Source organism: Solanum stenotomum, chromosome 12 (assembly GCF_019186545.1).
Source record: "Solanum stenotomum isolate F172 chromosome 12, ASM1918654v1, whole genome shotgun sequence".
In the NCBI taxonomy this organism is placed as follows: Eukaryota; Viridiplantae; Streptophyta; class Magnoliopsida; order Solanales; family Solanaceae; genus Solanum; species Solanum stenotomum.
The window spans coordinates 26,810,823-26,825,071 of NC_064293.1; the positions used below are offsets into that span (position 1 = coordinate 26,810,823).

The 14,249-nt window shown below is 34.5% G+C and overlaps 2 protein-coding genes and 1 pseudogene across 2 annotated transcripts; 2 read left to right on the forward strand and 1 right to left on the reverse strand.

Annotated features, from left to right (window-relative positions):
• Positions 1 to 2,150, reverse strand: part of LOC125847271 (uncharacterized) — a 4,448-nt pseudogene extending 2,298 nt beyond the window's left edge.
• Positions 2,151 to 4,544: 2,394 nt separating this feature from the next.
• On the forward strand, positions 4,545 to 7,683 carry LOC125847918 (bidirectional sugar transporter SWEET2a-like). The gene is made up of 6 exons (XM_049527640.1): positions 4,545 to 4,715; positions 5,905 to 5,941; positions 6,021 to 6,237; positions 6,325 to 6,483; positions 6,575 to 6,694; positions 7,242 to 7,683. The coding sequence occupies exons 1-6, from the start codon at positions 4,661 to 4,663 to the stop codon at positions 7,350 to 7,352; spliced, it is 699 nt and encodes a 232-aa protein (XP_049383597.1). The 5' UTR covers positions 4,545 to 4,660; the 3' UTR covers positions 7,353 to 7,683.
• Positions 7,684 to 9,369: 1,686 nt separating this feature from the next.
• Positions 9,370 to 14,123, forward strand: LOC125848108 (transcription factor GTE12). The gene is made up of 10 exons (XM_049527913.1): positions 9,370 to 9,594; positions 10,458 to 11,383; positions 11,520 to 11,583; positions 11,666 to 11,764; positions 11,860 to 11,912; positions 12,005 to 12,065; positions 12,158 to 12,241; positions 12,340 to 12,458; positions 12,551 to 12,617; positions 13,973 to 14,123. The coding sequence occupies exons 2-10, from the start codon at positions 10,472 to 10,474 to the stop codon at positions 14,110 to 14,112; spliced, it is 1,599 nt and encodes a 532-aa protein (XP_049383870.1). The 5' UTR covers positions 9,370 to 9,594; positions 10,458 to 10,471; the 3' UTR covers positions 14,113 to 14,123.
• Positions 14,124 to 14,249: the final 126 nt, after the last annotated feature.

Sequence of the window (14,249 nt, forward strand, 5' to 3'; positions counted from 1 at the left end):
CAAGTTGAAAGTGATTCTCAAATGCTGCAAATGTTCTTCCAAGCTCCTGCTTTAAACCAAAATGTCATCAAAAAATACCAAAATAAACTTCCTTAGGTAATCTTTGAACACATGGTTCATTAACCCTTGAAAACTAGAAGGTGCATTAGTGAGACCAAAGGGCATCACTAAATACTCATAGTGTCCAGCATGTGTCCTGAAAGCAGTCTTCTCTACATCTTCCCTTGCCATCATAATCTGATGATAACCAGACCTAAGATCCAATTTAGAGTAGATTCGTGAACCACCAAGTTCATATAACAACTCTTCGATAATAAGGATGGAAAATTTATCTTTGATAGTCATCTTGTTGAGTGCCCTATAATCTACATACAACCTCCAAGACCCATCATTCTTCCCTACCAATACCACTGGTGAATCATAAGGACTAGAGCTTGGCCGCATAATGCCTTGATCCAACATTTCTTGCACTATCTGAATAAGGACATCTTTCTGTCCTGATGAGTACCTGTAACACCTAGCATTGACTGACTACCTTGTTGCAAGGGAATCTTGTGGTCAAACACTCTTCTATGAGGTGGCAAGCCCTTGGGATCCTGAAAGAGTATTTGAAACTCCTTAGTTAATTCTAAGATAGGATTAGCACTAGCATCGGCCTGTGGTTCCTCTCGTTGTTCCTGATCAGTTGGCAATACCCTGATCATGAAAAGTTGACAGCCATTTTGGGCTAGCTTGTCCAACTTCTTGGCCTCCACAATTCTAGTTTTCTCTCTAGTACCTTGTATTACCACTTCCTTGCCTTGATACCAGAACCTCAGCGTTAACTTCTGGAAGTTGAGTTTGATGTCTCCTAGAGGAAGCAACCACTGAACCCCCAAAATCATATCGCAAGAACCTAGTGACAACAACAAAAAGTCATCCTGGAATGTGAGCCCTTGCATCATCCAAATGAAGTTTCTACAAACTCATTAGTCTGTCTATTGCCACCATCAGCTACATTCACAGACTGTGGTTTGATTAATTGTGTATCTCCCTGCAACTTCTTAATCAGCCTATGATCAACAAAATTATGTGAGCTTCTAGGGTCAACCAATGTGTTTAGAGGACCATCCTTAGTATAGCCCATGATTCTAAGTGTATTGAACCCATGGATTCCATTAAGAGCATGTACATATATTTCATAATTCTGTTCATGTCCCTCCTCCTCTTCATAGTTATCATGATCCTCCTGCACTTCTAACATTTGGTCTTCCTCTCCATCTTCAGCCACCTCTAACAAATATAGTTGTTTGTTAGAGCTGCACCTATGACTAGGCACAAACTTCTCATCACAGAAGAAACACAGACCCCTCTGCCTTTTCTCACTCATCTCAGTAGGTGTGAGCATTCTTGAAGTCTTTCTGTTCAGACTCACAGATGAGTCCTTAAATGGTTGGCCTTCTCGTTTGCTTCCTGCTCCCTTGAAAAATGAATTATAGTTCCTTGCCCTTGACTGAGAACCCCCTGCAACATATAAAGATGATCTAGTCAACTTCAACTGGGCATTTACCTGAGCCTCAGTGTTTCTTGCTAACTGGTAAGCTTGTGGTAAAAAATAGGGCCTATGATTCTTAACAGTAAATCCAATCTCAGGTTTCAAACCAGTGATAAAAGCACTAGCTAATAGCATACTCAGGGAGAATAACCAATCTGGTCATAATCCTATCAAACTCCTTTTGATACTCATCAACCATTCCAACCTGCTTTACTAGTTTAAGTTCAGACATAGGATCAGTATACTTAGCCCCAAATCTGTCCATTAGCGCATAAACATACTCCTCCCAAGCAGGGTAAGGTAAGTGAGATCTACTTTTCAGATAAGCCAGATGCCATTCTATAGCTATATCATCAAAATGAATGGATGTTACCTTAACCTTCTGATTATAAGCTACTTCATCCATCGAAAAGTATTGTTCCACCTTACACAACCATGCTCTAAGATTAGTTCTATTAAACTTAGGAAATTCCATTTTGGTGAACCTGGTCATTGATTGGTTTCCTGAGCAGTTTCTAGGTGATGCTCCAAATGATACCCCTCCATGAGGTCCTACAATATGTGGTCCTTGATTCATCCCTTGTGAAGCATGTCCTTGAGGTGTGGTTGTTTCCATATTAGCTTGAAAATGAGGCACAGACCCCCACCCCAAAGGATTCATTCCTGGTGATTGTTGCATTCGATAGTTCTAATTCATCCAAGCTACAGGGTTCCCAGATGGAGTATAGATGTCTCCACCACCCTCTGTTACTTCTGCTTTTTTTCCTTTATCTGTCATCCTTGCTGCCTCTAGAGATTCCTTCAAGACTGCAAAGGATTTTTCATGATGATCCTCCATTTGAGTTTGCCTCATGGAGACATTAGCCATCTCCAAAGTTATCCTCTCTAACATTGATTTGATCTCAGTCATATCAGTAGCCATGATAACACCCACAAAGCTCAAGACTATGCTCTGATACCAAATAATGCAGATTTAATGGAACAATAATATTGATGAATAATAATCAATGGAACAGTAGAAAAAGGGGAAATTCAGGGAATAGAAAATGAGGAAGACAACTAGTTGCTAATCTAACTTACAACTAAGAGATATATGTCAAACAAGATAATCACATTTCATTTTCATCAGTACAATATATATAGGACCACAACCCTAGCTGATTCATAGAGTATGCTTGCAACAATGTCCTCACATACTACTGCTTCTGACAGAGCTATGCCAGCTCATACAAAAATGACTAAAGTGCAATTAAACAAAATATAATACTACTATAACTTCAGAGATTAAAGTGCTAACTTAACAACTTCAGCCACTTTCATTCTACATCATTAGAGTATATTACGAAGAAATACTTTAGTCCCCTCAATTATTGTGCATCCACCAACTACAAAGTGGCTTAATGAAATTTGTGGCTTAAAGTCAAATCGTGATGACAGATCAATTAAACTACACCTAAATCTTTTTAAACATTGCTAGAGTTTTGCCTTGATTTTTTTTTTATTTGAAGTTTATTTTTTTCTAAAAGAAAAGACAAAACATTAACATAAATATTTTTACTTTTCATGAAAGGAATTTTTGGTTTATTCTTTCCTTAGAAGAAATGTTTGCAATCCTATAAATTGAAGACTCTCTTCTCATAGTAAGAACAACAATAGAATCCACAATGTAGTCATTAAAGAGTTTTGTTTGTAGAGAGATTTATTTTCAACAATTTTAATATTTTTCTTTTATATTAGTTTTCATATAATAATATCATGTTTTTAGTATAAGTTTTTGCCATATAATTTATCTCCATCTTGATTTGCAGCTGTAAACTTTCACATGACTCCCTAATTACTTTCTAACCCAACAAACATCTCTACAATTTGCATAACATACTTCCAAAAGGGTAAAATTCTTTAATAGATAAAGTTCATCTACACGTGTTGGACCAGATTTCATTCAAATACAATAAGCTCTACAGAATATGGCAAACATCAATATACATTAAAGATANTCGTCGTGATGAACCTCTCGACTCTACCTGCAATACAATTTCTACTAAACAAAACAATGTGTTTTTTCTTCTCACAATTTCTCACATGGAGTTATTATTTCTACTAAATATATAAAATGACGATTAAACATTCCATACATAAATTTTGAATAAAATCAATGTTAAAAAATAGGCAAAATTTTGAAGGAAGACCAAAAGTGCACCAATACTGCAAACATGAGGGACTATTAATGCTCTATGTGAAAACTCAAGGATGACTTTGAGTCTTAACCCAAAGATGAAGGACTATTTTGGGCCTTTTCTCTAGCCAGTTAGTTGGCTTCTTGAATTCTCATCTTATTGAAGAGAGTTCGATTTTCCACATTATAAATCCCTTCCCATTCCCCTTCCTTTATAAAAGAAAAAAAAAGATTAATTGATTTGGCCGTTTGGATAACAATTTTTTTTTTATTATTAAATTATACCTTAAGGGTCTATAGCAGTTTATCATATCTACAAATTGGTGGTCAATAAGTCGAATTCATAAATTTCAAAATCGAACTGAATTGACCAATACACAACCTTAGGTTTAATTTAGTAGTGAGTTCAATATAAAAGGCATAAATATGACAAAATCCACTATTTTTTGGTTAAAATTATTTCTATTTGTGGAAAAATATATATGTATATATTTCAAGATTAACATTTTCTACTTCAAACCTGGGCTGGTTAATTCTGAATTACCGCCGTCTTTGATTAGTTAAAAGTAGTACTTTTCTCTCGGAGGAAAAAATTACTACTCGTTATTATTCGTTATTTTAATTTATTTATCTGATTTTTATTTAGATTTAGATAAGAAGCAGTAGAACATGATTGACCCGCAATCAATTTAGGCATATGCTTATTACGAATTAATCAATTTATAAGCGCTGTCACAGATTGGAAAAGGTGTTCTCCAACTGGCTCTACCAATAGTAAATAATAATTGTTGATGTAATTATATGAATTTGTCCTTACATCCATAACCATTTACACCTCTAATGCTGTAACTTCTAGCACACAACATATTTCCTCTCAGCTTCAATAAGAACTGAGATTTTCCTCTGTTATATGTTTTAAAAAAATTTGAGGTTATTTGAACAAAGAAAGAATGTTAGTTGTAGGTGGATTATACTCAATTTGCAGTTTTGCAGCTGGGATTGCAGGTACTATTTCTTCTTCTCAACCCCAATTCAATGATTTTCTTGTTTTTGTTTCTGTTTCTGTTTCTGATAGGCTGCTATGGTGTTCTACTCAATTTTTTTTTACTTTTTTGAAAGATAAGAAAGTTTTGTGGTTGATATGTAAAGTAACTATTGGATCTCATTACTATAAGTTCTGCAGAATCTTGAACTTTCTTCTTTTTTCATTTTTTTTGGTTGATTTCTGTCTGCTTTGCATTATTTATTTGTAAAGGTTACATCTTTTTGGTCTATGTTAAAACCCCATTTGTCTGTTGTGCTTAATGGGGATTGTTTGTTTAGAAAGTTGGTTACTTTTCATTATTTACTTCTATTTTGGTTGTATAAAGTTGTATTGAAAGAGTTGCTGTGTTCTTTCTTTCTTTCTTTTTTGGTAAAATATGCCATCAATTTTTCTGGATACTGTAGTAGCTCTTGGCCCCTTGATATGGACTCTAAAGATGGAGGAATGCTAGGAAAAATCTTAGTTGTTGTTTGACCTTGATAGACATGTTCACTGTTGGCTAATGCTTTTGTTGTCAATCTGATGAGCTAGGGTTGGGGGTTTTCCACTTTAATCATTAGATTCAAAGATATCATTAAGTCCATTTTTGTTATGTTAGTTAAGGATAGTATTTAGGGCAATAGCTAAATTGGAGTGGCATCATATTAATGAAGATCCAATTAGTTAGTCTCTAATAGTCAGACTCATTTCTCCTTAATTAAGGTTTTAGTTTTAGAGTGTTTGACTTCAAAAGTTCCCAATTATTGGCATAGAGAAGCTACCAAGATGTTAATCTTCTAATTTTCACCTTTTGAAGTCATCCTCATGGTTTGATTGGTTAGAAGAAATTTGGAATTTAAGGTAAGGAAGAAGATAACCAGTGATCTTGTAACGGAACAGAAAGGAAGGAGAAAGAATACACAACTATTTTTTATTCCTATCTAATCAGGGTGGTGTGTGTAGTATTATACTTCTCCTTTTATGTTCTTACTAATCATTTCTTCTCTTGTCCTTCTCGTTCCTTTCCTTTTATCCAACAGACTAAATCCATCCAAGAATGAAGGTTTTATCCAATCTAACAAGCATAACACTATAATATTCCTAAGAATCAGCCAAATTGGGAAGTTTCTTACACTTACTAACCAAATATTTGGTTTATGTGTAATGCAGGGAATCTCTTTGCATTCGTCTTATTTGTGTCACCAATGTAAGTATCCAAAATCTCTGAACAGTACAATGAATAGTAAGTGATTCATATAAGTTGATTGTATCCCCTCTTTTTTCAGACCAACATTCAGAAGAATCATTAGAAGCAAGTCTACAGAACAGTTTTCTGGATTACCTTATATATATGCGCTCTTGAATTGCTTAATATGCCTCTGGTATGGGACACCAATTGTATCTCCTGGTATTATATTGGTTTTCACTGTCAATTCAATTGGAGCAGTGTTCCAGCTAGTATATATTACCATCTTCATTATTCATGCAGAGGGGTCCAAGAAGGTAATTATTGGTTCTTACATACAAAATATTGCTTAAGTTTCTGATGCAAACTGATCTTGTGCTTATATCATTACACGTTCAATGCAGTTGAAAATGCTGGGATTGGTGCTTGGCGTTTTTGCTGTATTTGCTGCTATAGTTGTCATCAGCCTATATCTATTTGAGCCTGCCAGTCGGCAAACTTTCGTTGGATATTTATCAGTCTTTTCTCTCATTTGCATGTTTGCTTCTCCACTATTCATTATTGTAAGTTTTCATGAACAAAGTGCTATCACCTAAGATGAGAAACACTCCATTTCTCAGACTAATTGGTTTAAGAAACAATTTTTTGGGGCAGAATTTGGTGATCAAAACAAAGAGCGTGGAGTACATGCCATTTTATCTATCCCTTGCGACTTTTCTCATGAGCCTTTCTTTCTTTGCCTACGGAATGTTCAAGAATGATCCATTCATCTCTGTAAGTAAATATTCCATTCTTCAGGCTGATTCCTTCTCTTTTACTTCCTTTTCTGTCCTACTTAAGTCAACTAATGTGTTGTTAAAATTTTGTTGTATGTTCAAAATTATTCTCATTGTTTCTGAAGATAAATCAGAGAAAGTATAAACTTAAAAGTTTCTTCTGCACCACCTATTTATGAAAGATGAAAATTTATTCTAGTGAATTTTAACTAAAAAAAGACCATGAAAGCTGAAAATTGGTTAAATTGATGTTCTATACCATCTGGAAAATGCCCAGTGTTCTGTTGGCAGCTTTCTGATTAACTGCTTTTACTTCCTATTGCATTGGCCGATGTGCTAGTGCATAGATAGTTGCTTCAATTGCTATTTATATTTTACCTTTTCAGTTTTCACCCACCCTCCAGAAAAACAATAAACACCAGAAAGCAAGAAATGTCCCTTGAATGATTGCACCAATCCGACCTTGAAAGGGTGCCAAGGCCTGTATCATTGCATCATTGTTATGTTTTGCTTTCTAACGAATATGTTCTTCTGAATGTAATCAGGTACCAAATGGGATCGGAGGAGTTCTTGGTGTCATACAACTGGTACTCTACTTTAGATATAGCAATTCAGGAGAGGAGCCAAGAGCACCTCTCTTGGACTCTTATGCATGAAACACAAGACTATAGCTGGAACTATCATTAAGAAATGGCACAAAACTTTTATCTCTTTTCTTCTTTTCACTGATTCTTTTTTCTTGTGTTGAGAATTTGAGAAGGTTCGAATTTTCTTTTTTCCAAGGAAGAATTTGGTATATGTGTTAAAAGGGGTGAAGGGTAGTATATAGTATATCATTTATGGGAAATTAAAGTTATTTATCATTTGTTGTGTGCTCAAATTAATATTGAGCATCAGTTGCTGAGATGATAACTCTCAGCAAGTTTATGTATTCATTGGATTGGATTGATGTATACAGATTTCCCCCAAATTATAAGTTCTGCAGCCCATGATTATGAGCTAACACTCTTGTTTCGATGTTTGTTATCTATCTATTGTATTGTGTCGATACTTTAAATATAATTTTATTGTATTGTATTGTTAAATTCATTGTTACATAACGATGAAAAGGGTGTTAAATTAGTTTGTTAGGTTCGTGTGGTTTTTGATAACTCAATGATTGTGTTTGTTCTTTATGATATATGAAACTTGTGTTTTAAATTTGAATTTATGTAGAGTATATATGGGTGTTGGATTGTTGAAATTCGAAGAACAACTTTTTTTTTTTAAAAAAAAAACTCAGATGCACATATTTGAAATTCCAATCTATTTTTACATATATTTCAGCCACATGGTTGAGGTGCAAACATACCTGAAATTTTTTAGATGTACATAGTTGAAAGTTGTAAAAACAATTTTTATATATACCTCAACAAAAGATGTTTGAATTTTTATCTTTGCATGTCATAATAAACATGAGGTGAAAATGTATGATATGTGGCCTTCATAAGACCACACTTTTGAACACAAAATCAAGTGACAGACCTTTTCCCTAGAGTGAATTATAAAGCAGATATTTTTTCCTAAAGTGAATTATAAAGCAGATATTTTTTCCTAAAGTGAATTATAAAGCAGATATTATTAGTTAAGCAACAACCTTAAAAGTAGATATTGATGCACTCAGAAGATAGATTTATATATCTTCCTCATCTACAAGTGAGAGATTTTGTCGATAAATCTATTACTATTTTTTTTCACTTCAAAGAGCATGATATATGGTAAAAACAAAATAAAAAATACAACCCATCTAAGTTTTGAAAGAGCATGATATATAGTAAAAATAAAATAAAAATACAGCTCATCTAAGTTGAATTCTAACAAAAATTACTTATAACAAAAATTACTGAAGTATTTCTGTAATTTTTTTAATATTTTTTTTTTGGTTTTTATCTAATTTGTTTGTTTTTAGTTTTTAATTTTGTAATATATTTAAAAATTATATAAAAATGTACTATAAATCATGATAATTGACAACTTAAAATATTTTAAAAAATATATAATTTTTTTTTACTGATTCTTGAAATTAATCTATCGATTACATAAAATGAGACAAAAAAAGGTAACATTTATTATTTAATTTGGAAACTACCTAAAAAGTATTGTAAATTTCAGTAATTAACAACATTTGATTTACTATTGAAATTCTATCCGTGCATATATATTGGGATAAAGGGAATAACATATATTATTTAAAAGTTACATAAAAAAACCTATATTGCATAAGGGGAGTAGCATATTATTATTTAAAAATTGTGTAAAAAAATACTATAAAACACAATAATTTCAACTTAAAATATTTAAAAATCATATTAAAATTTTATTGACACTTAAACTCTTTCTATGTCACATAAATTAAGACAAAAACATAACTAAAATTAAACCCCGTGTAGTGATAAAAGAAAACAGAATATTCTAGTTCTCGTTATAAACGTAGAAGAAAGATTATTTATGATGTGAATAAAAGGTAAAAAATACAGTAAGTAGTTAGTATTAAACCAAGACTTGAGGTTCAAGCAAAACAAACAAGGGAAAAAACAGATATTAATCCAACAATTTCTTCAGAGGGTTAAAAGGGTCATTTACTTTTGATCAAAGACGGCATATACTAGAGAGAATAAAACTAGGAAAAATATCGATATAAAATATAAACCCTAAAACCTCTGCAAGAGTCGCTTTTCTCTCTCTATCGTGCTCGTTTACTCTTAGCAGTTGTTTCTTCTACACCAGCACACTTGTCTGCGGCGTCAGGGAGAGGGCTCTCGGAGCCCTTTTGCTCTCTTTTCTGTTCTGTTCTTAAGAAATTGGAGGTTTTACAGAAGAGCGGCTTGGCTTGAGGGTTTTTTTGGAGTTGAATTTCAGGTAATTTAGTGTAAAGTCTGTTTCTTTATGTGAATTATGGTGTAAGAAATTGTGGGTGTTCTTTATTTTCTGTTTTTGTTGTGAATCATCGTTCGTTGATTCTCTCTGTGTTGTTGGAGAAAAGTTTGATCAAGGTCGTTTTTGTGTTATAGGGAAGTTAGTGTTTGGGTTGAATTTTGTTGATTTTCTTTGTGGGGTTTATGGAAAGTTGAATTGTGGGGTTTCTTTTTAGTTAAAGTTGGCTATTGATTGATTTAATTCCACGCTGGGGTTCTGTTCTCTCTGTCTCTGTGTGATTTGGGGGAGGGTGGATTATGTTTTTTTTCTTACAATTCGTTATTTTGTTTTCCTCTTTGTGGTTTGGGGAAAAATAATGATGATGCTCTTTTTTTCGGAAATAAATTGATAACTGGTGGGGTGGGGTGGGGTTTGAGTGAGTCTTATGGGTACTTGGTGCTTAATTATTGGTTGAAATTCATCTCATCTCATTGGAATCCTCTAAAATTGCTTCTTGTTAATCGAATTCATGTTGAAGAGCACTAACAAGGAAGTATAGTTCCATTAACTAAGAGCGTATGTAAGCTTCAAGTCCCTGTTTCTAGGAGAATTGGAGTATAACAATTACTTTGCTTTATTGTCTTTCTCTCTACGCTCGTGGGGTTTGAGAAGGATGGGATTTTGGTGACTCCCTAGAGGTAAATTTAGTCTTGATATCTTAGCATCCTGATTAGGAGGGTATTTGTTTTTTTAAATCATATCTTTGGCCTGGCTAAATGTTGCATCTTTTATGTAAGTTTTATACTTGTATCAAAGTTACTGTCTGGTTCCCTTTTAACTCCCTTTTGTTATTCTATATTTTCCAGGGTCTGTATTTTCAATGGTTAATGCTCAATCTCCAAAGGTGAACAGTTCTCTTCATCTCCTGGAGTTGCCCACCATGAATATTGGTGATAGTATAGTGACGAAGAAGCTGAAAATAAAAATTTCTTCCAAGGGGATGCGAACTGAACCTAGGGGAAGCTCTGAGATGAGTATAAAGGTGAAACTACCTATGCCGCCCGACTCTAAGAAACGTGAACCTCCGTTGGTGATCGACAATGGAAGAGAGAAAAGGCGGAAAATGGATCGGAGTGTAAAGCAGCAATGCGTTAACATTCTGAAAGTCCTGATGGTTCATCCTAGTGGGTGGCCCTTCCTTCTACCAGTGGATCCAATCCAATATAACATTCCTGACTACTTCACTATAATTAGAAAACCAATGGATTTGGGAACAGTCAAAGCTAAATTGGATGGCAATCTGTACTTCGATGTTGATGAATTTGCTGCTGATGTGAGGTTGACGTTTGCAAATGCTATGAAGTATAATCCTCCTAATAATGATTTTCACCTCATGGCTAAGAGGTTAGACAATATTTTTAATCAGAGATGGAAGTCGTTGGAAGGTAAGTGGAAAGCTGAGAGCAAAAAAATCAGTCAGGATTGTGTTTCAAGTGGTAAAGAAAATCACTCTAAGAATACAAGGGAGACTTTCTTTAAGAAATCTGCACCATGTGCTAATGGTCTGAACAAGAGGCCAATGCCTTTGGAGGAGAAGCAAAAGCTGAAGAAAGAACTTGTTGATTTACTTAGGGGAAATGTTATTAAGAACATGCAGAATGCTCTCCAAAAGTTTGGGTTGATGGGTCTTAAAGAAGAGATGGTTAACCTGGACCTGGAAAAGTATGATGATGACACACTATTGGAGTTAAAGAGGGTGGTTAGAGCGTATTCCAATTTAACTACAGAAAAGGTAATTAGTCATATATATTGAACTTCAACTAGAACAATAATAGCTGTGTACTGCAAAGGAAACTTAAAACATTATCTGTTTGTTTTTTTTTTTTGGAACTAAAATAATGTTATCTAATTGATGCTCTTTTCTACAGGCAGAGCCCGCTAGCGTGAAACAAAGTGGTGGGTGTCTGTCATCCATGGAGCCGGTCCCTAAAGGTACGATAAGGGCGAGTATAAAATTTCTCCTTTTATGGATCTTTTCCAGGGGCTGATTGGGGATGTGTCTTTTTGGGCACAGATAGTAGCACAAGTTCTATTTGCTCTGTCAAAACAAAGCGACAAGCAAACATTGTTGCTTGCCACCTTCAAGGTGTTGATACCCATGCTCTTCCTAGGAGTAAGTTTGTTCTGCCTCTCTTCTTTGGTTAACTTCATTGGAACTCCAAATCGTCAATTGCTAATAAACAAGTTGTACTTCTCATTGCGAATCAGATTTTCCAACAAAAAGAAAGCTAGATCAAGATCATTCGGGTGTTGCTAAAAGGGTGGGTGTCTTGATGTTTAAAATATGTTTGAGTAGATTTATGGCGTTCCTGATTCTTTTCCTTGCAACTTGACACCTTGTATACATTTTCAGGATAGAGAAGTGACAAACTCCTTGGCATCAGTTCCATGTCGAACTGATTTGAACTCTCATGGTGATTGCAAAACTTTCTTATATTTGTTCAATAGCATGCATCAAAAGATTTTTAATGTTCTTTATTGACAAGCTGCCTCCGATAATATGAAGGTGGTCAAGGTAGCCTTCATGAAGAAAATCCATGTTCTAGTCCAGGTAGATCTACATGTGCTTCCGCTGTTCCATATGGTGAAGGTGAGTATGTGTTTGCATACTTTCTAATTTTTTTGGGTATCCAAAAGGCCAATGAACTTAATTCTTAATCGCTGCTGATGACTGTTTTCTGGCAATAGGTTGGGATCCTCTTATGAACATTGATCTTTCCCCGACCAAAGCGCTACGTGCTGCAATGCTAAAGAGTCGATTTGCTGACACCATCATCAAAGCGAAACAGAAATCTCTTCCAGTTGATGTAATGCCTTGCCTTTTCCTCTTAGAACACTTGTGGCGTACATTATTTTAATTTGGTTTGGTTTGTCACACCTGTTTTGTCTGCTGAATCAGTGTGATAAGGCTGATTTGCATAGAATGCAACTGGAAAGAGCACAACTGGAAAAGCAGCAGCTCGAAGGTTTGATCGTTTATGTTGTATTGATTGATTGATTTATTACAGTAGTAGCTCAAATAAACGGGGATAATGAACTCAAGAATTTAAACATACTTGGCATTTGTGGAATATCTCTATCTGGCTAGTTATCAATATTGATGCAGAAAAAATAGAAGAATGCAAGGATGGTTATAAAACAAAACAAAATTATATAAAAGATAGAAGGAGAACTTACTTTTTAGGCACTGTCACCTTTTTAAGGCCTGCCATGGACTCTCTGGAGTGCCCTGGATTAAAAAGATGCAATGTAGCTGAATTTACAAAGACCTACACTATATTTGAGCCAAAAATACAAGTCTCGGTTTGGTATTGTATTGTTTGGATTTAATTGGTCAGTTTTCAGTTTGATAAATAATAAAATCTAATTCAAACTAAAATAAGTTCTGGTTGGTTCAATATTCCTTTTCGGGTTTTGGAGTTATTTTGCCTTTTGCTCTTAATTAGTCATGATATTTAGTGAGATAACATATATTACAAACTCTGAACATGCCACACAGGTATATATGTTGGACATTAGTAACTACAAACTAATCTAGATCGTGAACTTAGATTTAAGCATGTTTTTTCTGCCGAAAGAGAGAACTGTGATGAAAGAGAATATTTATCATGCAAACTTGTTAACAAAAGTAGTTCTAAATTAATGTTTGTTCAAGAACTCTCAGCTTGACTAATCTGAAACAATAGAGCATCAGAGTGCTTATTTTCACTCAAAAATTACAGCATAACAAACAACTGAAAAATCTTGATGCTTGATACGATGGCAAATAAATAAAGTAGATATTATCCAACGATACTTTAAGATATCTTTTGCCCAAGTCACATGCTTCCAGACCAAATATGTAGTGCTTTAGTTGCAAAAGTGAGGAAGTAGAAAGACTGGAACTCATAAAGAAGCTATGTGAAGCTTAAGTGAAGTTGCAGAATATTAACTTTCTAAGAACGTAAGATAATTAAATGTAAACAAAAATAGAAAAATACTTGTTGTAAGCTATTTTGGTTTCACTTTTGTTTTTTATTGGAAAAATCTTGAGTTGAACTAAAAAGTTTAAGATTTTAATTTCTCCATCGGAAACCAAACTTAAAGAATCAAAACTTTCGTGGGGCATTTGGATTAAATCTATGTGTTGAGAGGCTTTAGTAGTTGACGGCCTCTTTCCATTTTATCACTCTTTTGGTGTCATTATATGAGTTGATAAATCTTATATTTTGAGAGATAACGAGCAGTACATATCTGTATTATTGCAGTTCAAGTTTACTGTACATGATTTCCTTTATCTGGATGCATGCTGTTTCTCTGACAGAACCTTGGGTGTGTGCAGAGAAAGCCCGCATTGAGGCAGAACTTAAAGCTGCTGAAGTTGCCTCTCGAAGGAAGGCAGAGGCTGATTTAAAGTTGCAGCGTGAGAGACAGCGGGAAGCTGCTCGGATTGCTCTTCAAAAGGTTTGTGCTTATTGTTGAAACTGCGTACCGTTCTCCTGCATCAAAACTCTCCTTGCTCATCCCCTCTGTTAAGCATACCTCCTTCTCCAACCGCTACACCCCTTTCAAAAAGCAAAGAGGAGGAGGGAGGAATAACAAATGAAGAGAACACCCCC